The sequence below is a fragment of the Dunckerocampus dactyliophorus genome, chromosome 18, assembly GCF_027744805.1.
Source record: "Dunckerocampus dactyliophorus isolate RoL2022-P2 chromosome 18, RoL_Ddac_1.1, whole genome shotgun sequence".
Taxonomy (NCBI): Eukaryota; Metazoa; Chordata; class Actinopteri; order Syngnathiformes; family Syngnathidae; genus Dunckerocampus; species Dunckerocampus dactyliophorus.
In genome coordinates, this window is record NC_072836.1 from 4,738,791 (window position 1) to 4,763,813 (window position 25,023).

The following is a 25,023-nucleotide window of genomic DNA, read 5'->3' on the forward strand; positions in this document are numbered from 1 at the left end:
CCTTTGTCTTTAAATTTATATATATATATATATATATATATATATATATATATATATATATATACACACACACACACAGTATAATTATTAATAGTTAATTATACCACTACTGAGGAATAATTTAAATATTGTAAAAAAAAAAATAAAAAAAAGGTAGATGGCCAATTATAATTTGAATTTAATATTATAATTTAATTCAATAGAACTATCATTTAAATTTATTGAAATTATAAAACCTAGAATGATATTCAAATGTACTATAATTTAATTTTATATAATTTATGAACTTAATTATGTAATTTAATTTAGTCCAATATTTTACTTATTACTTAATTTAATTACTGTATATCATGTAATAAAATATGTATTATATATTAATCATTTAAAGTATATAAATATATAGACACAATATAATATAGATTCAGTTAACTTATTTGATTTGATTGTTTTAAATGTAATGTAGATCCATATTTTAGTTTAGTATTGTAGTTTTGCAGTGTTTCTAATACTGTGGTTGAGGTGGTTATACGTATATATAGATGTGTCAAAATATTAGAAACTGTACTGCAAATTTAAAATGAATACTAAGTCCGTGTTAACGAGCATTATTAGAATTTGATTGATTAGAAGTGCATTGAGATTGTGCAGGTGTACCTAATGTTGTGGTCGGCGAACGCTCTCAAACACATTTTGTTCCTATGAGTTAAAAAAAAAAGCTGCCATTATAGCATCAAAGTGAGATGTTATATTTTAACTCAACCATCCAATAATAAGAAGAAGAATAAGAATAATAGCAAGAAACAAGGAAAGAGTTGATATTTTTCTATTTTATTTCCTCATCACTTGCATCCATCCGCCCGCAAGGCTTCTTTTTTTTGTTTCATTTTTGTCTAAATTCAAAAAGTGTCTAAAAATATGTTTGTTTTTTTCTTCAAATGATTGATAGCAGCTTTTCTTCCACAGTGCAAAGCTCCAATCAACCAAGAGTCTCCTCATGCACGCGCAAACATGGCAGTGTGGACCACACGTTGACCGAAAAACTCAAAAAGTGCTGAGAAACAAAATACGCTAGCTTTGCCGGAAGCAGATAAAAATCTAAATCAAGCGTTTGAATTGTTTTTTTCTTCTCTCCATACGATGCGTTTTAAACATTCAGCGTAGCTTGCACATATTTACAAAAAATTCAAATGAAAACACAGCCGGCGAGCGCTCTTTTTCTCTGATGGACACGTTAGCATAGCATTTTGGCGCGTTGTCGCAAGAGTTTAGTAGGAAATCACACAAAAAGCAAAAGCTTGACTACTTTCCTATTCCTGCACCAAAGTCAAGAAGATATTTTATGAAATGTGCAAAAGCCTTCACACACGCTGCAAAGGCAGTTTTTAGTCGACTAAAAGCACCATCATTTTATCCTCATTTGAAAATGTGTAAACATTTCGTTTACAGTGGAACCTCTAAAGTCCTTCAAGGACTCAGCACCTGTTTTGCTTTATATTCATTTATTTTTATGTATTTTTTTTTTTTTACACATCCTCACTTGTTATCAAAAGGTGCTTTTTTGTTTTCACCTTTTACTATTAAGTGCTTAACTTCTTTTTACATGTGTAAGACTGTTAAAAATGCCCGAAAATAAGTTGTGACTTAAGACTGTCAGTTAACTTCTTTTTACACTTGTAAGCATTAAAAATGTTATTTATTTATTTATTTTTTTTAAATAACAATGCGCGAGTTCAGACTGTTTAACTAAGATTGTTAAAAATGTCTGAAAGTGACTTCCATGAGTTCCGTTTGTTTTGGTTAAAACTTATTTAACTTATTTTTTACGCTTATAAGCGCTAAAAATGTTGAAAAACTTGAGTTGCTTGAGTTAAGACTGTTGTTTTACTTCTTTTTACACTTGTAAGACGATTAGGAACGTCTGAAAGTGACTTCCATGAGTTAGGATTGTGTTGCTTAGCTTCTTTTTACGCTTATAGGAGAGTTAAGACTGTTGAACAACTGGAGTTGCTTGAGTTGAGACTTCGTTAGCTTTGTTTTACACTCGATGAAGGATGTCTGAAAGCGACCTCCACGAGTTAGGATCGTGTTCTTTTCACACTTAGAAGGGAGTCAAGAACACTCACAAAATGAGTTGAGTGACTCATCACTTAGTTTCAACGTGACTGTGAACTTCTTTTTACACTTGCAAGAGAGTTCATGCGAAAGCAAGTGAGTTGCATGAGTTAAGACTAGGTTGGTTGACTTGTTTTCGCCCATGTACGCCAGCTGTTTCACGATGGCAGTAGTTTGGCGCTGGAACTGATTGTTTCTGTTTACGATTTCAGACGTAAACGTGTTGTTTTGTTTGTGGAAGGACTTCAGAGGTTCCACTGGGCGCTAAATCACTTTTGTAGGAAATCCTACTAAATTTGTGAGACAACAGGATCCTGTGGTCCTCATGCGGACAATTATTTTTTTTCCTCGTTCCGGTCGCCGTGAGACGTGATGATGGCAGCTAATCGCTAGTTAGACAATAACAAATCCTCCTGAAAATGTTTCCGTTAAAGTCCTGCAAGGTGACATTCTTCTTAGTGTGGTGGACACGTTGAAAAAGCTCCGTGGTGACGTTCACACATTCTTCTTTTTTTTTTCTTTTCTTTTTTTTTTAAAAATAAGCAAGCACTCCAAAGAGAAAAAAGGACAGACGGAGTCAGTGGAATGTACAGCCTCTGGTCCCATTCAGCAGTTTCATGTTCCTACAAGCCTGCCAGCATCCTTCAGGGTACCTGAAACGTGTCATCAGCGAGCTGGCAGGCAGGAGTGATGACTTCTTGTCTTACTTGATGGTTGGTCCCTCATCAGCATCTCTTTGGAAAGCATGCCTTTTTCTTTTTTTCTTTTTTTTTACAGTCATTCCCAACCATTCCAATCCAAGTCCAGTCCGGGTTCTTGGACTGTCGTGTCTTTCGGTGTTGTGTCTATTTGAGCAGTGGTCCAGGCAGGCAGTGCAGACGTCTTCACTCTCGATCCCATTGATGATGATGAAGAGGTTCAGAGCCACCGGGCTGGGAGGAAGACCCCGGTGTGTCCCGCACGGTGCGCGGATGGGACAGGGAGGACGGGGACAAGATGAGGACTGGAGAGATGGGAACAGGACTGGAAGACATTTTGTTGTTGTTGCTGCTGTTCCCTTCTTCTCCAAGGTGGGAAAGGACACCGTGCCAGGAAGAAGAAGAAGACAGGAGTGGGCGGGACATGAAGAGAAGACGGACATCTTATCCTCCACCAGATCTGGCAAAAAAAAACAAAAAAAAACACAAATAAATACACACATCAGACACAATATGAGGTACTTTTATACAACACCGCTAGCCAAGTATACACACCATGTATGCACTTACAATATCACATATTACATAGAAAAATACACAGAGTAAATACATACAGAAAAATAAACATACAGTAAATACATACATACAGAAAAATACACATAGAGTAAATACATACATACAGAAAAATACACATACAGTAAATGTCCACAGAGGATTCAGTAGACATTTGGGGCGTCACCAGACAAAAACTTTAACACAATCTACTCATTTTATTTCTACTCTATGTTACTCTTCTGCACTCTGTGTGTATGCTACTGACCCCGCCTCCACCCACGGCGACAAAGACTGTATGACTGACAAAAGGGCTCACTCTGTCCATGCCGTTGCTCTATGGAACAAACGTGCCAAGGTGCCAACGTGCCTGACACCAATGCACAGAGTGAACCCTCTTCCTGCCTGTTTGCAGGCGAGAGATGAGAACAGGCAATATATTGAGGCCGGCAAAATGATCCAGTTCACTTTCATTTATTGTGTAACTTATTTATTTATTATTGTGCTCGAGACAAGTTCTTTTCTGAAAGAGAAATCTTGTCACGTTTTAATCTCGCAAGATCTTGTGACACCCCTAGCATACATACAATATGTGTATATTTCTATACGCAGTAGGATGGCGTTTGTCTTCGGGGGAATGTGGGACAAGGACAAAGTGGTTCCAAAGTCATACCTTCCTCTCCGAATGTTTCTGCATCCACAAGAATCCGTAAGGAGGAAAGAGAAAATGCAAAAACACGCGTAAATGACAATCATTAATCAAAACATCTGGACCCCTGCAGGCAAAATGCAAACCATACAAATATTACGGACGCCTCCAAGTGGTTGTGATTTTTAACCACAACAACAAACATCCTTTCAGCATCCAGCAGTCCTGATGATGGCTTCAGTGGAACCTCTAAAGTCAAACACCCCTGAGCTCGTATAATTCACAAGTGGGCACAAAAATATTTCTAAAGGCGCACCACAAAAACGGTCACAAGTGACGTTAGCGGACCCCGCGGCACAACTCTGCTTGGGGGGGGATTACTTGCATAACTTTTCACCCGTCATATAAGTTAGGACTGTCGTGGCCAACTTCTTTTTACACTTGTACGACAGCGAAGAATGTAAAAAGGCCGTGCTTGTTAACTTTTATTCAAGTGTAAACAGAAGTGAAGCAGTGAAAAAAATGAGTTAACACTGAACTTGTTTTTACAGCTCAGAATGTTCAAGAAAACAGTTGCGTGAGTTGAGACTGCTGGTTAACTTCTTTCTACACTCGTAAACAGTCAAGATTTTTTAATAAAATAAAATATAATATATAAATACACATTATATATATATATAAAAATGTTACATATACACTACCGGTCAAAAGTTTTACAACAGTTTTATTTATTGAAAATCAAGTCATTCAAGTCCAATGAATAGCTTGAAATGGTACAAAGGTAAGTGGTGAAGTGCCAGAGCTTAAAAAAAAAAAGGTAAGCTTACCCAAAACTTATACAAAAAGGCCTGTTTCAGGGACCGCAAAATGGGTCAACAATTTAAAGCTGTTCTGCAGAGGAGGCTGATCAAGCCTTGGCAGTTGGTGTAACTTATGTCCCAAGTTCTGGAGCACTTACTACCTCCTCTGTCTGCATAAAACCAGTGTTGGGAACACACTGGGGTACTACACCCTCGTGAACATCAGTTGAAAAGCATTGTACTGGAGAAATTGCTACAAAGAACACACTGTGGTGTGTATGTATGTATGTATGTATATTATATATGATATATTTTATTTTTTTAAAAAGTTGAGGGAGTTGTCATTTATCATGAAAGTTAAATTAAAGTGAAGACTGGTGGTCAACTTCTTTCTACAAATGTGTAACAGATAATGAGTTAAAACTGTAGTGGCTAGCTTCTTTTTCCACTTGTAAAATGCTACTTTTAAACATTGCCTGTACATAAAGGCTTCATGATGGTGGCAGTTTGACCCTGGAACGGATTATTTCTGTTTTCATTTTTATCTGTGAGAGGAAAATGTTTGAATGGATTACTTCCTTTAGAGGTTCCACTTCTCCCCCAGTCATAGCATAGCATGCAGCGCAGCAGGTGGATCATGGGTGGCGCTGTGGGGCCCTGAAACCTCCCTGAAAGCTGGCTCATGCACACATGCACAGACACTTACCTCTGATCCTAAAAGGATTCCAATCATGTGTATGTATTTTTATATTAAAATATATGTACCGTTGTTTTTACCCAATCACGTGCTGAGTGTCCTTTTAGGCCAGAGGACACGGGCAATAAGCATGCACAGGTGGACAAGTGCAGCGACACCATCTGTTGTTTTGGCCTAAATTAGCAAAAGACGGCGGGAAAGGGGAGGAGCTGCCATTGTGGTCCCTGGCAGACTATAAAAAACTCCCGTGGTCTATGAGGGAGGTGGCTTATGTGCAGCATGAAGACTTGTATGAAGAAGCAATGCCCTGAATACAACCCCCCCAATAACAACAAGCCTGGCAAGCTTAGCCAGCGAGTGGAGAAGAGGGCGGGGCCTTTTCAGGTGGGCGGAAGCAGACAGGAAGACGAATGCATGCCAGAGCTCTTACTTAAATCCCCATCCTGTTCCCCCTAGGACTATAGCTGCCAGGAGAATAGCACCTGCAATGGACCCTATTATGATATTGGTGCCACTCGGACCTGCACAGAGGAGGGAGGGGGGAGGAGGAGGGGCAGAAACATAACACCACCGCTATATAAAATAAAATAAAAAAAACAACCACAGAGGACTGCATCAACACTGCAAGTCAACTAGAGAAAGATGAAGGGAAGGAGGAAGATAGACAGGTACAGCACATACAAAATGCACAAAAACAAAGGAGAGAGAGAAGACAATAAGACACGTGAGGATGGCACACTGTACGTACACTGGCCACAACATTAGGTATACCTGCCCAGACTACAGTGGCCGTCATTTTAGTGCAGACCCAAATAACCCTAATTTGCATCAGCAACTTCAAGGACGATACACACTTTCTGCATAGGTCTTGAAATTATTATGCATTATTCACTGAGTAAAAATATGTTTATTATTGGAGCCTGCAGTGGGGTGGAGCTGCACTGCATCATACCGACAGATGTTTCTGGTATTTTACGTCAAAATATTATAAACTAAATATCATAATATTTCTCAGTACAACACCACAAAGTGCCATCATGAACAAATGCTTCAGTGCAAACACTATATTGTGGCGAAGAGAGGGTCAAAATATTCAAACATTATTTGCAGGGCTGTCAAAAATAAAGCGTTAACAGCGGTAACTCATTTATTTAATTAATTACACTGCCCGTCAAAAGTTTTAGAACACTCCAAAAGAAGTGTTAAAATGGTCTGTCTCGCTTCCATTGTTAATTCACTTTTTTCTTAACATCTTTGTAGCAACAAATGATTTTCTCCAGTACAATGCTGTTCAACTGATGTTCACGAGGGTGTAGTACCCCAGTGTGTTCCCAACACTGTTTTTTTTTCCAGACATAGGAGGTAAGTACTTCAGAACTTGGAACACCTGACGGATAAGTTGCACCAACTGCCAAGTCTTGATCAACCTCCTCTGCAGAACCGCTTTAAATTGTTGACCCATTTTGTGGTCCCTGAAACAGGCCTTAACTCTAATTGCATGCTTTGGCACTGGAATGCCTTGTGGGATACATAGTGGTTGTTTGCAACCATCCATTTTTGGTCACGTTTATGGCTACAGAATGTTTGACGCAGCTCTTGGACTGGAGCACATTAGATTCTGCAGGTGTACCTAATGAAATGACATGTCTCACACACACACACACACACACACACACACACACGATTATCCGAGACTTTTCTTTCCCTCAATACACAGCGATGATGAGTAGAGGCAATGAGAGGGGGGTGGTTCTATGTGAGAGGAGGACAGAGAGGAGAAAACAGACCTTTTTTCTCCGGGCCGGTGAGGACGGTGGGTTCAGGAATGGGATCGAACACACTGCAGTCCTTGCCGGTGTAATCTCTGTGGCAGATGCACTTCACCTCGTTGCTGCACGTCTGCAAACAGGACGAGATCACCAAGATCAGTACACATTTGTGTGTACTTTTGTTGGTACAGTATATAAACAAAAAGAAACATGCAAATCAAGGTTGTGTCACCCCGTGGTCAGAACAGATGCGCCCCGAGTTGGACCCCGCGCAGGTGCTGAGGTTGAAGGCCGCCACCGGGAGACAGCGTCGCTCTAAGCACATCATGTTGGGCCCGCAGGGGGTGCCGTCCTCCACGTAGCCCAGGTCCGAGCCGTCCTCCAGCAGAGCGTGGCCGCCCCTGAAAGAGCGACACAGCACTTTGTCCTCACAACGCTGAGTCGCGATGATGATCCAAAATGAATCCCCACTCACCGACAGTCCAGGTACTTGTTCTGGTGGTAGAGGGTGAAGCTGGTCACCTCGCCCTGAAGGTCCCCATATTTTGGCTTTGTGGTGATGTTGGCGCAGAAGAGGAAGCCGCACAAAACATCCCTGAACAGAACAAAAACTGAAATGTTATTCAAGTGTAGAGGTAAACCACTAACAATCTCGAGTGCAATTTTGCATTGGGGGCAGTTCTCCATTGGATCCACCAGGTAGCGATCTTTCAAATAGCTCATATTTAGTGCAGACTGTTAATTATATTGCCTACAGGTTGTTAGTCTATATGTGCCCTGCGATTGGCTGGCGACCAGTCCAGGGTGTACCCCGCCTCTTGCCCAAAGTCAGCTGGGATAGGCTTCAGCATACCCACGACCCTAGTGAGGATAAGCGGCATAGAAGATGGATGGATGTAAATATTGTAAATAATACAAGAGCATAGTCCACAGCTCGTAATGTAGTTGTAAAAACAAGTAAGTCCTCCAATTTTTTTTTTTTGGAGGGAGAGGGGGCACAATGAGTCCTTTCTTAAATTTAACAGTGTTCTTTATCAAATTGCTGACACTTGCAAATTTCTTTGGCCCCGTGGAGGGTTATTTAGCAATTGGACTCAATTTAAAAAAAAAAAGTGAGTCACCACCACGTGGAATGTTTTGTTCGGACACTCAATTCTGCGGAATTATACAAATAAACTAGATTGTTAGGCGCAATATTTTACAATAAACAGAGACGCACGAAACACACGAAAACCGGGTCAAAATTTTCTGGGTTGTTCAAAAACCCAGGTTTGATTGTATTTTATTATTACATTTAATATAATCTTCAGAGGACTTTCAAACACCGAAATGGCTCTTGATAGGAAAACCTGGCACAATGTCTCTCGTGCCTTTATTGGATTAAAGTCAACTTCTGATTGTGTCACTGCCGACTCTCCCTGTCCTTTCACTTTTATGTGAAGCAGCGGAGCCTTCAAACCCAATTTAACAAGAAAGAGGCATATAGAGGAGGATCAAATTCTATTTAGCAACATTTGATCTGCTGCACCTGCTGGTCAGCTAAAGCTGTATTTATTTGACTTGTTGCCATTGGAACACAAGAAAGAGTTCTCACGGCTTGTTGCACTGCAGCCAGCCTTGGCCACCGGGACCGCGACCACAGTTCCCTTTGTCCGTCCCCTCTGCGTTGAGCTTGTCGTAACAAAACCTGTCTGCTGAGTCTTGACAAATTACAAAAAAAAAAAAATCAGAGTTAAGAGTGATGCAGGAAGAAAGTTTTGTGATACGTAACTTAAAACTTACTAAAACCCCAGAGTCCCCTGCACTGTCCATCTCGAGTCCGACATCGCCCGCCGTAGCAGCGACCCTGGGAGACAAAAAGAAAATGAAACACAGAGCAAAGCAGGCGCCGGAGTGGAAAAAAGTGGCACAAACGTGCGCTTACCTGATTGCTTTCACACGTGTAGCCATCTAGTTTGTGGACATTATGAGGACACTGCAGGAGGGACATAACAGCAAAGTTATACACCTCATATTCTGGACATTAACCACTCAAAACATGAGGTACACCTGCACAAGCTAATGTGACGACTCAATGCGTGAACTGCTGTAGCTGTTGCTCTTATGTTGTAAATGTGAATATACAGTAAAGAGCTACCTGGCTGGAGTCTCCCGTACATGTCTCCGGGATGTCACAGTCGTTGACAGCCTCTCGACACACCACGCCTCTCTGCTCGTACTGGGGCATGCAAACACGTCTGCTTAATGTTCAAGTATTGATTAGCTGTCGCTTTGAGTAAGCATACACACCTTACAGCCACTGCAGCACAGTCCATTACTGCACATGGCGTCGTGGGTGAGTGTGCATTTTTTACAGCAGGCCCCTCCACTGCGGGCGCACTCCTGCAGACACAACAACAACAAAGAAAAGACACATACTGCAGCTTCAGCTTTATCCCGCAGGGATGGCGTCCTGTATGGAGATACCCACCACCTGGGATCCACAATCACACTCCTCCCCTGGTTCCACAAAACCATTTCCACATTCTGGAGGGTCCAGCAGCTGAGGAACACACACAAGTCTACTGAAACAAAATGCAGGACAGGATCCTCACATCCCACGCGCCCACATGGCCCCTCACCTTGTTGGGCTTGTTGAAGAGGCAGCTGCCGCCCCCCTGGAGCAAGAACTGGATGTACTCGTCAACGCTGCAGCGAGAGAACTTTCTGGGCAGATAGTATCTGCATTAACAAGCACAAAGACGCGTTAAAAATGGAGATGAGTACAATTGACGCATTAAAAAAAAAAAACACAAAACAAACAAACAGCCGAATGGTACACTGTGGTGGGTGTTGGTGGTGTCATGTTACAAGCTGACAGAAATGGAACCATCTGTAGTAAAAACGCTCAACTGTATCAAATGGTGTATTGTACCATCTGGTGTAAGGAGGCAAACGGCTCTTTTGATTCACAAAGTGTGCTCGTCTTCTTGTAGACACGTTTCTCTATGACTCCGTCCACACATACACTGGTGCTTTATAGCTTTAAAAAAAGTGTTGCCCCTCTTCCAAGACACAACTATGTGTTCAAACACATGCCAAGGCAACAGGTGAACAGCATCAAACAGTTCATCAGAAGCATGAAGAAAGTCACTTCCGGAAAAAGACATCCGCAAACGTTAAACTGCGTAGGCCGTTCACATCTAGTTTTGAAAATGCTTCACTCTGGCTAAAAGTGTGGACATGGACAATGAAGGCAGCCAATGAGAGAATGTGAAGTGTCCTACCCTGTGTCCTCCATGATGCAGCCTAGCCAGGTGTCCGGACACCTGCAGTCTCCTGTGCGCCGCAAAGGAAGATAGTTTCAGAGGAGGTGAGCATAAAACGCCACAGAGGTCAGCACTGAGCGTTGAGAAGTGTTGTAGCAGGACATAAAAGGATGTGCACTCAGCTCTTGTCCTGTCACTGAGTAATGAAGCTAGTGTAATGTCTTTAACATGAAGCTGATTGTTCTGCAATGTTCCAACAAGTCTTCAATGCAGGTGACAAAGCACTGATGGAGAATTACAAAAGTGCTGTGTAGGGATGTTCCTTCAAAAAATGGTTTTGAAAACTCAACTACTGAGTCCTGTGCTTCACCACGTCAGCACCACCCGCTATGCATAGAAGCCCCCCCACCCCCATGCCACCTCTCACCTGCAGAGTTGCGTGCATTGTTCCACCTCATCCCGATGTTCTGGCCCAGGCTTTGGCACAAAGTGATGGCCATGGCGCCAACATTACCAAACTGAAACAAAAAATAGTTTTGTTGTTTACAGTAATTGTATTTTTAGAACGTGCCGCATGGTGCACTTTAGACAGCGCTGCTGTAGCAGGTCTAATGAAGTAAATTGTTCTGGGGGCCACATTTTTGGAAAATTCTTCCTTCAATATTATTCCAATTTTGTGTACTGTAATGTCAATTAAAAGGCTCTTTCATATCTTCACATTTTCACCTGACTAAATGACGTCATAAAGTCATAAATGAAAACAGAAGAACATGTTTACGCTTGTCAAAGATCCTCTATGTAACAGGAGCGCTCCACTTTTAAATGGCCGCTATCGTGTTCATTACAGGAGCTTTAATAAAAAATATAAATAATAATACATATAAATAATCATAAAATAAAAATATTGATATTTGATCCCAGCGGGGCAGTATAGGAAGTTTCTTTTAATAAAATACTCATACATCTCAGGTTGTGTACAGGGTAAATCTGCATTCTTCTCCTTTTGGCCGAAACGCTCTGATTCCGCTGCGTGACCGACCACGCCGACTCTGTTGCGATTGGCCAGTGGACAAGGGTTGCCTCCCTCCAGATTTAGGAGTGGCATAAAAATGAAACCAGTGAGGTGAAGTAAAAAACACACTAAGCCCATGAAACCCTTTTTTCACTCAATCCAAGCCATGGCATGTCGGTCTAAGCCAGTGGTTCTCAGTTATTTGTCATGCCCCCACTGGGGACAGAAATAATTTCAGGCCCCCCCGATTTGAAATACTATTGAAAAACTGATATCCATTTATTTATCTGTACTGTACAGAGTGAACTCAAAACTTAAACCAGCAAAATGCAACAAAACGGAGAGCAGTGAAGCATACAAGCATATCTAGAGTCAAATTGAATGCTGAGTACGACATGTTGGCAGGTCAGCACTAATATTGAAAGTCCTCTCTGCCTCTTACGCCCCCCCCCCGACAGTTCACTATTTGAGAAGCACTGGTGTCAGCCATGGCATGTCTCAGCTCTGCTGGCTCAGTAGCTGGTCTCCATGCAGTGTGAAAGGTCATGTAATCTAACGTCATGTCTCATATCGTTACTGATGCCTAGTGACCAGAATACTACATATAATTGTCTTTCAATATTCTTTGACTGATAGGACTTAGTCAATCACAAAACAGTGATTATTTATTAATGTGATTTTTTGAAAAAACGCAATATAGTGAAGGAGCGATATTTGAACCGCGGTACAGCGATGGACGACTGTATATGACAAGAGTGCGCTGCTGTTTTGAACTCAGTCGCTCGCAAGTTTTGAACGCACCTCGTTGATGCCCCCTCCCCTCGTCTGCGAGCACACTCCTCCCGTGTAGGCTGTCCCGCTGCGGCCGCTCTGAAACGTGCGCCCTCTAGAGGCAACACAGCAGAGACCTCACGTTAGAGCTGAAAGACAAGAGGCGCCTTTAAACAGCCAGTCCACTCACGAGAAAAGCTGGACAACGTCACTCTGTTCCCTGATGTTGTCCCTCCTGTACTTCATGAAGTTCTGCAGCGTGCTCAGAGGGTCCTCCACCACCTGCACCATGTTCTTAGAGGTCCACGTCTCCATGGCGACCAGCACGATCCTCGTGTTCAGCTGCTCCTTGTAGATCTGAAAGACAAGTTGTGAACATCTGCTGTGTGTGTGTGTGTGTGTGTGTGTGTGTGTACAAGGATGACAATCCAACATACCGCATCTGCCATGTTGACCACCGCTTTGGCAAAGTTTTTAGTTTGGCTGCCGGAGCGTCGCAGCTGTACAATCTGTGAGGAGACAAAGACGCACAGATGGATTGCATGCGTGTGTGTGTGTGTGTGTGTGTGTGTGTGTGTCAAACAAACACACACTACCATGGCCATAAGGGACTAGACTGCTACATAGTAATATCCTGTACTGGGCTGTGCTTTAATAAATTACTCATCCATTTATTTTGGCATCCAGAATGTCTCCCCTAGTGGGCCACCTGAGGACTGCAAGCTAGAAACACGTGGTGCCAAGACAACCACAATGCCACCCACTGCGCATCTTCTGGACGGACGATTCAACGTCAAATAAGGGTTTGCTCACCATGTCGTTGTCGTTGACCACCATCAACTCGATATATTTGGTCTCGGTCTGCACAGAGGGCCGGCGAGCGAAGCGTTTGGATCGTCTCAGCGGCCCAGACACCTGCTGCTGCCCCCCACTTTGGTCCAGTCTGTCTTCATCACCTCCTCTGCGGTCCCACTCTCGGTCTTCTGTGCAGTCTGCACACACATAACATTGCAGCTCACGATCAAAGTTGTTAGGAAAGCAATTATCACCCTGTCAAAGTTAGCTAAATATCATTTCATCTAGCAAAATTGGTATTTTGCAACTATTAAATCCCTCTTTTTTCCATTGACACTGTTATAGAGGTATTAATTCAACACTACATAAAATACAAGTGGAAATTATCCTTGTGGAGGCAGAATTTTAAATAAATACTCTTGCATTAGCTCCTTTAACATGTTGGAGGGGGACCTAATGAAATGCCCAGGGTGTATATTAAACGTAAGGCCATGTTAGATGTTGAATGACCATCAAGCCTGTTGCAGATGTGCTTGCCTACCTGCACAGTGTGGAGAGAGCCTAAAGTCAGGCAACCTGTGGATCAGGTGGGCGCTATTTTCCTACACAGACAGGTGTCATTAGGACCATAAAATATCAAAAAATATATATACACTGTATATAGAACACCATTTACCTCATTGCTGTCATTGTGAACTGGCTCAATCCCGTACGAGAATATGCCATCTGAGAACATCCCGCTTTAAATGAAAGCAAGAGAGATACACTTGAATGTATACGTAAATATGTTAAATATGTACCAAAATGGATAAAGGTTAGAAGAGCGGTGTGGGTGCTCACCACAGTCCATGGCAGGTGGAGAGGGCGGCCCAGGACTCTGCCACACCTCTTAACCTTCCCTGGTAGTAGCAGTGTTCCCCTCCCTGTGGACACACACACACACACACACACACACACACACACACACGGTGGTGTTTAAGCATCAGTGACACACTGTGCTACTTCACAGCTTGTCGTGATAGGTCAAAAGCGGGGACTCTCACATCCTCAGCATATGCAACATCTCCCACTGGGGAAACCGCTTGTGACCTACTTGTGTCCCATACTCGTCTCCGAATGACAACTGAGGTGGAAGCAGACCCTTCCTGGAAGTAGCGTTTTAATAAATCAACACGGGAAGTCACCTGGGAGACCCACCTTCACGTAACTGTCAGGCTCACTAAAGGACACAATCACACTATACAGTACATGATCACAGTATATAGATTTATTCCAGGGTGAGTGAAAAATTCATTATATTTTGGTGGATTGGACTAGAAACAAGAATCTTTATTGTCACTGTGTTTCCACACAGCAAAATTACGATTGGCTACTCCCAGCGATATATATAAAAATTTAAAAAAAGGCACAATATGTACAAATAAAATTTAAAAAAAAAACATACTAAGAAGATATAAATAATCTTTGTGCACATGAGGAGTAGTATGCGTATGAAATAAAATCAAATCAAAATTAAAAACAAATAAAATAAATTAAATTAGGTGTAATTAATGCAATGTGACAAGTTATAAAATTAACAAAATGTGTTGTATTTTCTCATGTTTTTTTTTTCCCCAAAAGAAAGGCCCAATTCAGTGACACACGTCCGTGAACGCATAACGCCTCCCACGTCCTGCGGCGTCCAGAGCATCACGTGATGCCTCCGTCAAGCGGCGCCACAATCTGGCCTCAACGTAGGACTCCATCCCCAGCATCCCTCCCTCTCTTCCGTCCGTCCGTCCGTCCATCTATCCATCCACTCGGAGCACACGGGAACGCTTCTCGTCCGAGTGGAATTTTTAATTCACATTTTCCCTCCACCTCCTCTTGCTCTCCTGCTCGCAGCGCACAGCTCTTCTCTCAGTCGTCTCTCATTCTCTTGGCTGCCAAGAACTTAATGACACTGCTGAGCTAACTGGTTGCCATGGAGACAGACTCACGATTGGTCAGGAGGACTGAGGGAGAGTTTGGAGCATGGTGGGGGGGGGGCAGCGGTAGGTAGCTCATTTGGGCAGCAAAGCACATTAGCATCCCTCCTGGCTACTAGAATGTACTTTAAATCCTCTCTGGGACAAGATTATATCCCAGAGCAGGTGCTTGCTGCCTTTTAGGCATATCTATGAGTATATTTGGGCTTACGTGGCATGCTTACGTGGTAAGCTATTTCTGAAGCGCTTTCCAAAAATAGACTCAACTAGTTGGAATGAGAACAAAAAGAAATTCTTAAAATAGCACTTCTGGATATGATTGAGCCTAAAATAAACACAACAGCCACGTCATTAGGCACACCTAAAAGCTAATGAGAGCCAACGCGAGAGCTGTTGCCTTGACAAAGTAATACTTTTGATTGACACGGTCAGTGATGAGCGTTCACATGAGGTGTGGGGGAAATGCATCGCGATGCGGACATTGACCATTATTAATTGATAAAAAAATATCAATAAATCAATGCTCACAGAACAAAACAAAACAAAAAAAAACAAACAAAATAGAACGCGCAAGTGCCTGGACAGTTTATGGTGGTGCACCTAAGACGCTACCAGAACGGCTGAGCGTAAACTCTGACCCGCACCCGCTGGATTTAAAGAGAGCATCTGGAAGCACTTTGGCTTTCACAGAGTTGAAGGTAAAAATGAGCTGGACAAGAGACAGACAATATGCAAGCTTCGTCATACAATCTTAAAATTTTTTATTTTGGGATCACGACAAATATGAAAAACCACACAGCATGTTTCCACTCAAACGAGGAAAAAACAGCCAGCTGAAGTTGCCACCGACCAGAGAACCATCGAGCAGCTGATAACTAATTTTCCACCCAACTTGGAAAAGGCGCTGCTATGTCACCGTAACAACAGATTACTGGAAGCTAGCGTCTCATGTGCTAGAAACGAGAGGAATGAATGAGAGCCATACGGGTACAAATATGGCTGAGCTGTTCAATAATGTTGCAGAGGCATGTTGATTTCTTGTGGCCTGTTCATTTGTATTATTTGTGAATAAGGGCGCCCTAGTTTTTTTTGCTGATTCATAATATACTGAAGTCTGCAAACATTCTCGTATGAGAGCTGCTGGTACAGTAATCTATATTTTGCATGAAAGCTGTTTTTGACTTTGCTATTCAGCAAATATATTATTTTGTCACATATTCTATGTTTAGGATATTTCTTTGAATTCAGAAGTCTTTAGTATTTATTTATGAGTAATGGCAGATTATTTAATGTTGGTTATTCAGAATATGCTGAGGTTTGTGTTCATTTTATACATGCTGCTACGGGCACAATTTACTTTTCCTGCAGGTTCTGTACAATGGGAAATATGTTGGTAGATGTAACCTTCCAATTATTAAGATAATGGAAGTGAATTCATCTGTTTCATGTTTATGTTAATTGTGGAACATTACACACATGCTTTGTTTTAAGTAGTACACAGTGAGTAAAAAGAAATTATATAGAGAAAAAATTAAGCATAAAACTATAAGCCAAACTATTGATCACAAAAAAAGATGCATGGCAATGCATCGATAATCGTTTTATCATCGCATCGCAGGCCTCTGAATCGTAATCGCATCGAATCGTCAGGTGGCCAGAGATTCCCACCCAAGCTATTGCATACACAGTATTGTTATTCCTCTTGTTCAATAGCAGTGCAGTGTTTACCATACATTCATACATTTATTGTTGTGTCCCACCACAGATTTGATGCCACCTGTCCGCCCTCGCTCATAAACACATTATAGTGCACCTGTTCTGCCAGAGAATAAGAAAACAGAACAGGAAGGACCAGTGTTGATAACTTAGCGACATTGACGCTGTATTTAGCGAGTAACCAGACCCCTCTTGATACGCTTAAAAAAAAAGAAAAAAAAAAAAAGATTGCAGTGTGTGATGCCGTCGGCCCCTCCCCCTAAGTACTAAAAAGTGGGTCCGACAGAAACCGATGAAAGTTATGATGGCCCCCGGAACACACTTTAGGACACCCCTATGCAGCTCATTCGGGAAACGTGCTATTCCTTACTTGCAACGTAAAACTGGTGGCAAATAATGCACTTTTTCCCAGAAGATCAATTGCCAGAAGATTGTCGCACTAACTATAAGTCCAGATTGCTGTGCTGCCACTTGGGGGCAAATTAACGCTGAGTAATGAATGAGTAGTGAATAATGAGTAATGAACTCCCTTTTTTTTTTTTTTAAATGCGAGAAACACACAAAAGGTTTTGATTGAAGACGGTATCTGGGGCTGGCTATGATACACTGTGTGACAAGTCTTCATCTCGCAGCTTACACTTTCTAAAGAAACTGCTAGCTTGTCAGTATGTTTAATATGCTTTTAAAAAGGTGTTAAACCATCGGTTTCTGTTTTTGGATACAATCTTCAGCTACATAAGAGCGGAAAGGCATATGTCATGTGATGTCACTCTTACCATGGACTGTGAGGGCCGTCCATCCTGCGTAAAGTGGCGCTCCACATACTTCGAGGACAGGAGGTGGCTGCGCAGAGAGGACACATTAGTGTACAAGTGTGTGCACGAGCACTAATGTGAACATCTGCAGTGATTAGGAGGTGCCGAGTGCAAACAAATGAGCACAGCAGTACTAACTGGTTTAGCTCCAGGTCCAGCGTGAAGGTCCGTCCGAAGGCTTCCACCTGGAAACAGCTTTGCGCCAAGTGGACGGGCTACAACAAGTGCAAATAAAAGAAATAACCAAGGAGACAGTCTGCTGATACATCAAAAGACACAACAAAAGAATTCTATTTACGTGTGCCACTTTGCAGAACCCACAGCGCAATGAATAATGCAGGAGAATCAATAGTGCTTTGAAAACATCAGCGCATCAACTACTATGACTGATAAAGTCTGCACTGACCCACTGAGTCAAGCTGGAGATGAAAGGAAAAGATGGATGGATGAGGATGTGGTTGTAGGGAGAACTTGCGCTGGACGGAGGCCAGCGTGCTGAGGTGAGGAGGAAGTCGGGTCAGTGGAGAGAGAAATGAGGTGCCGACGAAACAGAGAAGTCTCCTTTTATGCAGCTCAGACTGCAGCAGAGCAGCTTTGATGGAGGCTGCACTGACTCACCCGCCTTTTACAATAAAATGCATCACTGCACGCATAAAAATGTAAGGGAACTATAATGGCACTCACGATAGCAGGGATCTCGAGCATGTTACACGGAGAGCCACTTGTTTTATTTATAAGACTGGTCACACTGCATTTAAAAAGGCAGTCCACTCAAACAGTGAATGTCTATTTGTGGTCATTTGTCGAAAACGTCGAAAATGAATGACTATAAAAACACCAAGAGACTTTATTCACATATTTGATGACTCATTAAGAAATTAAATCAAATCTAGCAAAAATTTCCAGCATGTCCACCTTTATATTACCACCATGCCCCACCTCCTACATAAAACGGTTTCAGCACAATCCTGCAAATTAACAAGTAAAACATCAACATAAACTCCCTGGCTGCGGTAATAAACAAATCATATAATGACCTATTGACCAATGACAGGGTAGAAGTGATGGATAACGTCTACCACAGTGCCTTGTCATGCTAGCTAAACGGCAATACAATATTTAGCAAAGAAATATCATCTTTCAGCTTCTCCTGTATACTACTACTACACGCGGTTCTAATACTTTATGCTTGTCCCACTTATGTTGCCAAATAAGGTAACCAAAATACAGGAAAGGCGTCTGGTGGGCATATTTGAACTGATTAACTGTTAGAACATCATTTTCTAGCTAATGCTAAGGAAGTTAGCGTTTCATAGTTTCTTCCAATTGACAGGAACTCTTTTTGCTAAAACATGCTTCCCCCTACTGTTTTGGAGTATGAACTACAGTATGAAGTGTTACTCTTACGTCAGGGGTGTCCAAACGTTTTCCCCACCAAGAGCAAAATGTAAGGATACCACTTTGATACATTGTGTACATTAAAGACGCTAAAGCAATCAAGCTATGCTAAGCTATTTGAAGAAAACATTGACATCTTAGCTTTGTGTTACAGGTGACAAAGTTAATATAGATATTAGTGTAATATTTTATAATATATCGTATTAATAAAAGAATATGCCAATAGTCCCAAAAAAAAAAACAAAACAGCTATGAGCCAAAAACGTGCGCCGGTTGGACACCCCGAGTTTAGACAGATCAGACAAGGCCCAAAATTGCTGCCTCATCAGTTTCCAATACGGTGTGATGTGACGTGAAAGGAAGAAAAAAAAATCCCCTCTGTTTCTAAATTTATCTCAACCCCAAACTCGACTTCTTAAATATTTCAGCCAACAAAACGCAGCAGGTCAGGACAAGCAGGGCACAGATTTGACAAAACCGTCTCCACAGTTCCTCCGCCCTCCTCCTGGGTAGTGTCATCTTTCCTACACCACTCCGCTCTATCATGTGACAGGAAGTAGCCTCCACTCCGACCTCATCGAACCATCATCAGATCGCTTTGACGCCAAAGTGTGACGTTCTTGGACTCGTTCACGTGGCACCGCTCCATAATTAAATCGGGACATACTTCAGCACGCCACTGAATAAATGAAGCCGCCAGGATTCCCAGCAGGGCGGCCCGATGATGGGATGAGACGGCAACAGAGGCAAACACGCACGCCGAGCGATGTGCAGCCGAGCTTGCATGCAAAGCGGGTCAGGAGGTGTTACGGTGCTGGCGGAGGCAGAGAAGCTCTGACATTCTGGGATGGGGCGAGGGGTTCTCCTTGCATAAGTGGGTCAGAAAGCACAGACACAGGCGGATGCGGCAGGATGCCTTGCAGAGTCGGGCCTCAGTAGCTGCAGAGACATGCTCTACAGAACGAGAGGGAGACTGACAGCCTGTCCTGATGCCGTCACGCCCACACGCGTTAAGACGGACGTGCAAGCGAGCTCGCCAGTGTCTTATACGTTCTCTGACAACTCGAAACTGCTGCGTTTGCTGACCAGCATCTCAGACACAGCAGGCGCATAAGGCAAGGACGGAGACGTGTCAGTGGTGACATGGTGCAGGAAGACAAACAGTATGTCGAGGCAGGTGTGACACAGTAGCAAGCTTGATGGAGACTAGTTCAGATGCAGCCATAGATGGTGACATACAGAGTGACAGAGGTGGAGGTGGACATGGTAGGTGAGGACTGACAGACATACATGGTGATATGGGTGTGGCATAGGTGGACGCATAAGTGAGACAGCTGCAAGAGACAAGCTCTTTAGAAACAGATGTGACACAGGTGGACTGATGGACATATTGTGGTGTAGATGTGACATTGGCGGCATATATATGCCAATGACGTGAGTAATTCATGTGACATGGCAGGTGGAGGTCTGATGCATGACAAAATAGGAGACATATACGACATAGGTGGACTCAAAGGTGAGCGAGTCAAGACAGACATTATGAGATATAGATACAGGTGTGACATAGTTGGAAGCATAAATGAAGCCATAGGAGTGACATGTGATAAACCGGTTGATACAGGTGGACGGATGCAGAGATATACCTGTACTGTAGATGTGACACTGGTGGAAACATAGAAGACATACTGTACGTATGACATCTAAGAAATTGGTGTGCAGTAGGTGACATAGGTGAGACAGTCAAGATAGACATTCACTTGTGATATACAGTAGGTGGGAGCATGAAAGAAATTGGTTGACATTGTTGGTCTTAGACACAGTCAAGACTCATATTCATCCAGATATGGGTGGAGACATATGTGGATAAATACTGTAGGTGCTCCAGGCTGGGTAGTAACTCACCGAGGCGTGTCGCGTGTCGTTCTTCACCCTGGTATCAATGTACCCGTGAGCCAGTTCCTCCTCAGACTCAATCCTCCATACCAGGCGTTTGGGATAGGTCACCTGGGCCGCTGTGTCGCTGACCTCTGTCCGCCCGGACCAGGAGGACCCATTCCACGTGCCACCCCCATCCTGGCCTGGGTAAAAGTAAACAGGACAGACAATATTAGAGACTTAATGAAGATAGCATGCTTGTTTATGCATACGATGGATGTATATACACACTCCTGATCAAACCCTCAAAACATTGCAAGAATTTACATTTTGCACTGTTGGATCTTAAGGAGGTTCTAAGTAGAGCTTCAACATGCAAACAGAAGAAATGGGAGTGAGACAAAAAAAATTGAGTAAGCAATTTATTGCAAGCAAGCATTAAAGTGAAATATGCTGTTTATCAGCCTTCAGTCATGAGGGATGCCCCCTGCAACAACTCCACATTGCCAACTGCTGTTTGACGCCCCTGCACAACCTGAAGCTCCATTGAGGGAAAAAGCACCACAGATCATGATGGCGCCCCCTCCACTGTGCCGTGTGGAAAACATCTCAGGTGGGATCTCCTTGTCCAGTAACGTTGGAAGCCATCAGGACCTCAAGGTTACATTTTTTCTCATCAGAAAACCAAACCTTCTTCCACCTTTCAATGTCCCATGTTTAGTGCTCTCGTGCAAATTCCAAATGATCAATTTTGTGGCATTGAAAAAGACGTGGCCTTTGAAGATGTTTTTTGTTCTTAAATCTGTCTTCTCACAGATGGCGTCTAATAGTTATTGGACTGCACTGCGCACCAGTAACAACCTTCATTTGGGCCGAGGATGGTCCCGTGTCTTGACAGACAGCCAATTGGATCCTCCGGCTCAGGGCCGGTGACATTTTTTTGGGTCTACCACTTGACTTTTTTGTTCCATAACCCTTGTAATCTTTGAAGAAGTTTCAAATGACTTACTGTGTCCAACCTCAGCAGCAATGGCGTGTTGCAAGAAACCGTGCTCATGCAGCTCAACAATCCAACCGCATTCAAAGAGAGAAAGCTTGTTTTGCCTTTGCCATCAAGAGATCATAACAGGGTGAATAACTGACAGAAAAGTACATTGAACACATATTTTTGCCAAGATTTGGGCTTTTGAAAACTGTGCTCTTAAACGTTTGGTCAGCTGATGAACAGCCTATTTCACTTCAATGCTTGTTTGCAATAAATTGCTGCTTCACTCCCATTTCTTCTTTTTGCATTTTGAAGGTCTACTTAGAACCTCCTTAAGATCCAACAGAGTAAAATGTAAATTCTTGCAATTTTTCAACTGATGTTGAGATTTTGATCTCCTGTGATTGATGGGTGACCAGCCCAGGGTGTATCGTGCCTCTGAGTCAGCTGGGATAGGCTCCAGCTCAACCTAATGAGGACGAGCGCTATAGAAAATTGAGACAATTTAGCATCTTTAATTATGCTAGCATGCATGGTTTTGTAAACAATGAGAGCTCACACATGAGTGAGAACTTGCAAACTGGGAAACCTCCTGCACTGACGCAGAGCCAAACTCACAGCCTTCTTGCTGCAAGGCAACTGTGCTAGCCGCTGTAAAACAGTGTGTGTGTCTGTGTAACATGTCTAGTTATTAACGTAGCATGCCGAGCTAAACTGGCCTGAAAATAATGCCAAAAAAACATTGCATTGGTGTTGCACAAGTTCTGACGTGCATCCCCATTGGCTTAAAAACAAGAGTTGTGTTCACGAGGGGGGCTGCGGTAGAAATGTGTCGATGCAGCAAAACCAGCCCAGACCGAGATTCCGTCAGAACCCAAACCCACTTGTGTTGATGTTTTCCTGCAAGTGGGACGATGATGTGGCTGCAGAACACCCCTCCCCTCCATCCAACCCCCCAGTCTTCGCCTGCCAATCATCGGGTCTCTTACCTGACACAGCCAGCCGCTCGCCCACTGCAGCAAAGAGCAAGAAGCACCGCACCGCCAGCATGGTCGTCACACATTCCCGCCTGTCACCGCATCCAGGCCCGCAAAATGTCACCGAAGCACAGAGGGAGAGGAGGAGGAGGAGGGAAAAAAGACGTCAAAAAATAAAACAAGGATGGCAAAGCTCCAAAGTGAATGTACTATGGTGCACCTCCTCTCATCATTTCTCCTCCTCTGCGGCCATCGCTGACATCTTTACGAGGATGACATTGAACCATCGCGAAGCTTCGTCTGATCGATACGGAGGAGGATGATGATGACGATCAGGGAGGAAGAGGGCGCGCACAGCGGATACATCGCTCCGCAGCGTGCATGCGCACTTGTCTGCGGTATGCGGAAGATGGTTGCTGCGGTGTGCAGGGCACGTGTGGGGGGGTGGGGGCATGGCCCCGCCCACTTTCTGAGAGAGGCCCCGCCCAGCGTTACCAAGCAGCTCTTGCTTCGTGCTTCTTCCAATTTGCTACACTCATGTTTTAAAATGATATTCATATTGACTCATATGTACTGGTACGTGAAAGTGCATTTAATATTAATATAGAAATGACGACTGTTAACCATTTTGTCATGTTAAGACAGGTTCAGCAGGTTAACATGCCTATTTTTTTCCCCCCAATCTTTGATGTACTGTATAAACAGAAGTTGAAAGAGTACACAAATATTGTACTCCTGTAAAAGGGCAGTTATTTTACTAACATTTTTACTTAAGTCAAAATAAAAGTTACTTGTAAAAAGGGGCAAAAAAGTCTCAAAGCATATTTTTTCTTTAATGAAGCAACACTGTTTATGAATTAAAGTACAAATGCAAAATAGATCCTGTTTCTGTAGAATTTACTATTTCACTACTTTTTTTTTTTTTTTTTTACATTTTTTTCTACTCAATAACGGCTACAATTTAAAAATTTAGAGCTACAATACTTTAAAGAAAACATACTTGAGTAAAAGTACATATTTTAAGAACTATAGACAAAAACCAATAAGTTACAGTAACATGAATAAATGCCATTAGTTACTTTCCACCGCTAGCATTAGAAAAGGTGTTTTATTTGTAGGACCAAATCTAGTAGTCCTTTAATTGGTTACAAAATTTGCAAGCACAAATATTCACTCTGTAGTCATAAAGTTGACTTTGGAGGCTTGCGGAAAATGTATTTGTGGCTTCTGGCCTCTCTCTCGGCACAGCTGCTGTCTAAATTACATTTCATACAAGAATTATGTCTGTATGTGGATAATAATGCACATTTTTATTGTCAGATTTACCAATATGTCAATTATTGTGCTTGTATCATTCTGAGAGGCAAATCCTAATATTTTGATTACATTAATTACAATACTTACAGTACTCCATCCACTTGCACACTGGATGAATGAGAAAATCCAGAAGATGTCGTACGTGATACATTGTGGTCACCTATGGTCATCGATGTGATACGATACAGTCCTACTCCACTACGATGATAAACATATAATTAAGAATACAATTATGATTGGATGGTGGCATGGTAACACCAGTAAAAAGGATTTAACAGTGAAACTGAAGCCGTACGAGTTGTGCAGTGAAAAATCAACAAGCAATTTAATGCAGACTTCCTGTTAATGGAGGCACGCTGTGAAGCCATGGCCGCCTGTGAATATTTCATCTGGCTTCCTTTTGGGAAGGAAAGATACAACATAGAGTAGGGAAAAGATGGAGGGGAGACATCAAGCATAAATACAGTAAAGCAATACACTCATTGGACACTTGATTAGGTACACCTGCGCAATCCAATCTGACCAAATACAAGAGCTGTATCAAACACGCTGCATTTACAACAAAGTTAGTTTTCAGTTGTGTGCAACATTCAAATGCGACAATTACATCATTCCTCCCTCCCCTGCCACCCACCATCACCACAGATAGATTGCAGTCCGGTGGGAAACACCGTCGTCTTTTTTCACAAACATCCGTTTTCGTTGTGTTGTTCATATTGTTAGACTGTTGATATGAGAATACAGTATTTATATATTGTTTAAAAACTCTGGGAATAAGTTACTGGTCACAAGTGGGCTTTGGGGGCAAAAAGCCAAAGGATTTGAATGAGAGTCAATGGTAATTTTCTTTACTGGCCCTGTATTTACTTG

At 42.5% G+C, this 25,023-nt stretch overlaps 1 protein-coding gene across 4 annotated transcripts; it reads right to left on the reverse strand.

The window, feature by feature from the left end:
• Positions 1 to 388: 388 nt before the first annotated feature.
• Positions 389 to 24,771, reverse strand: LOC129170890 (disintegrin and metalloproteinase domain-containing protein 11-like). 4 transcript variants are annotated; one of them, XM_054759007.1, is made up of 26 exons: positions 23,057 to 24,768; positions 22,849 to 22,928; positions 20,902 to 21,077; positions 17,740 to 17,816; positions 17,563 to 17,629; positions 13,944 to 14,026; positions 13,780 to 13,843; positions 13,645 to 13,705; positions 13,122 to 13,300; positions 12,746 to 12,817; positions 12,499 to 12,665; positions 12,339 to 12,423; positions 10,953 to 11,043; positions 10,544 to 10,595; positions 9,899 to 9,998; positions 9,748 to 9,819; positions 9,567 to 9,659; positions 9,415 to 9,495; positions 9,202 to 9,252; positions 9,060 to 9,123; positions 8,872 to 8,977; positions 7,753 to 7,872; positions 7,510 to 7,678; positions 7,296 to 7,407; positions 4,036 to 4,053; positions 389 to 3,270 (listed from the first exon to the last, which is right to left on the reverse strand). In XM_054759007.1, the coding sequence occupies exons 2-26, from the start codon at positions 22,907 to 22,909 to the stop codon at positions 2,816 to 2,818; spliced, it is 2,676 nt and encodes an 891-aa protein (XP_054614982.1). In that variant the 5' UTR covers positions 22,910 to 22,928; positions 23,057 to 24,768; the 3' UTR covers positions 389 to 2,815. The 4 variants fall into 4 exon arrangements, with proteins under 4 accessions (XP_054614982.1, XP_054614980.1, XP_054614983.1 ...); XM_054759009.1 differs by adding an exon at positions 5,939 to 6,029 and having other exon boundaries at positions 3,096 to 3,270; positions 22,849 to 24,771; XM_054759005.1 differs by having other exon boundaries at positions 22,849 to 24,768.
• Between the last annotated feature and the right edge of the window lie 252 nt (positions 24,772 to 25,023).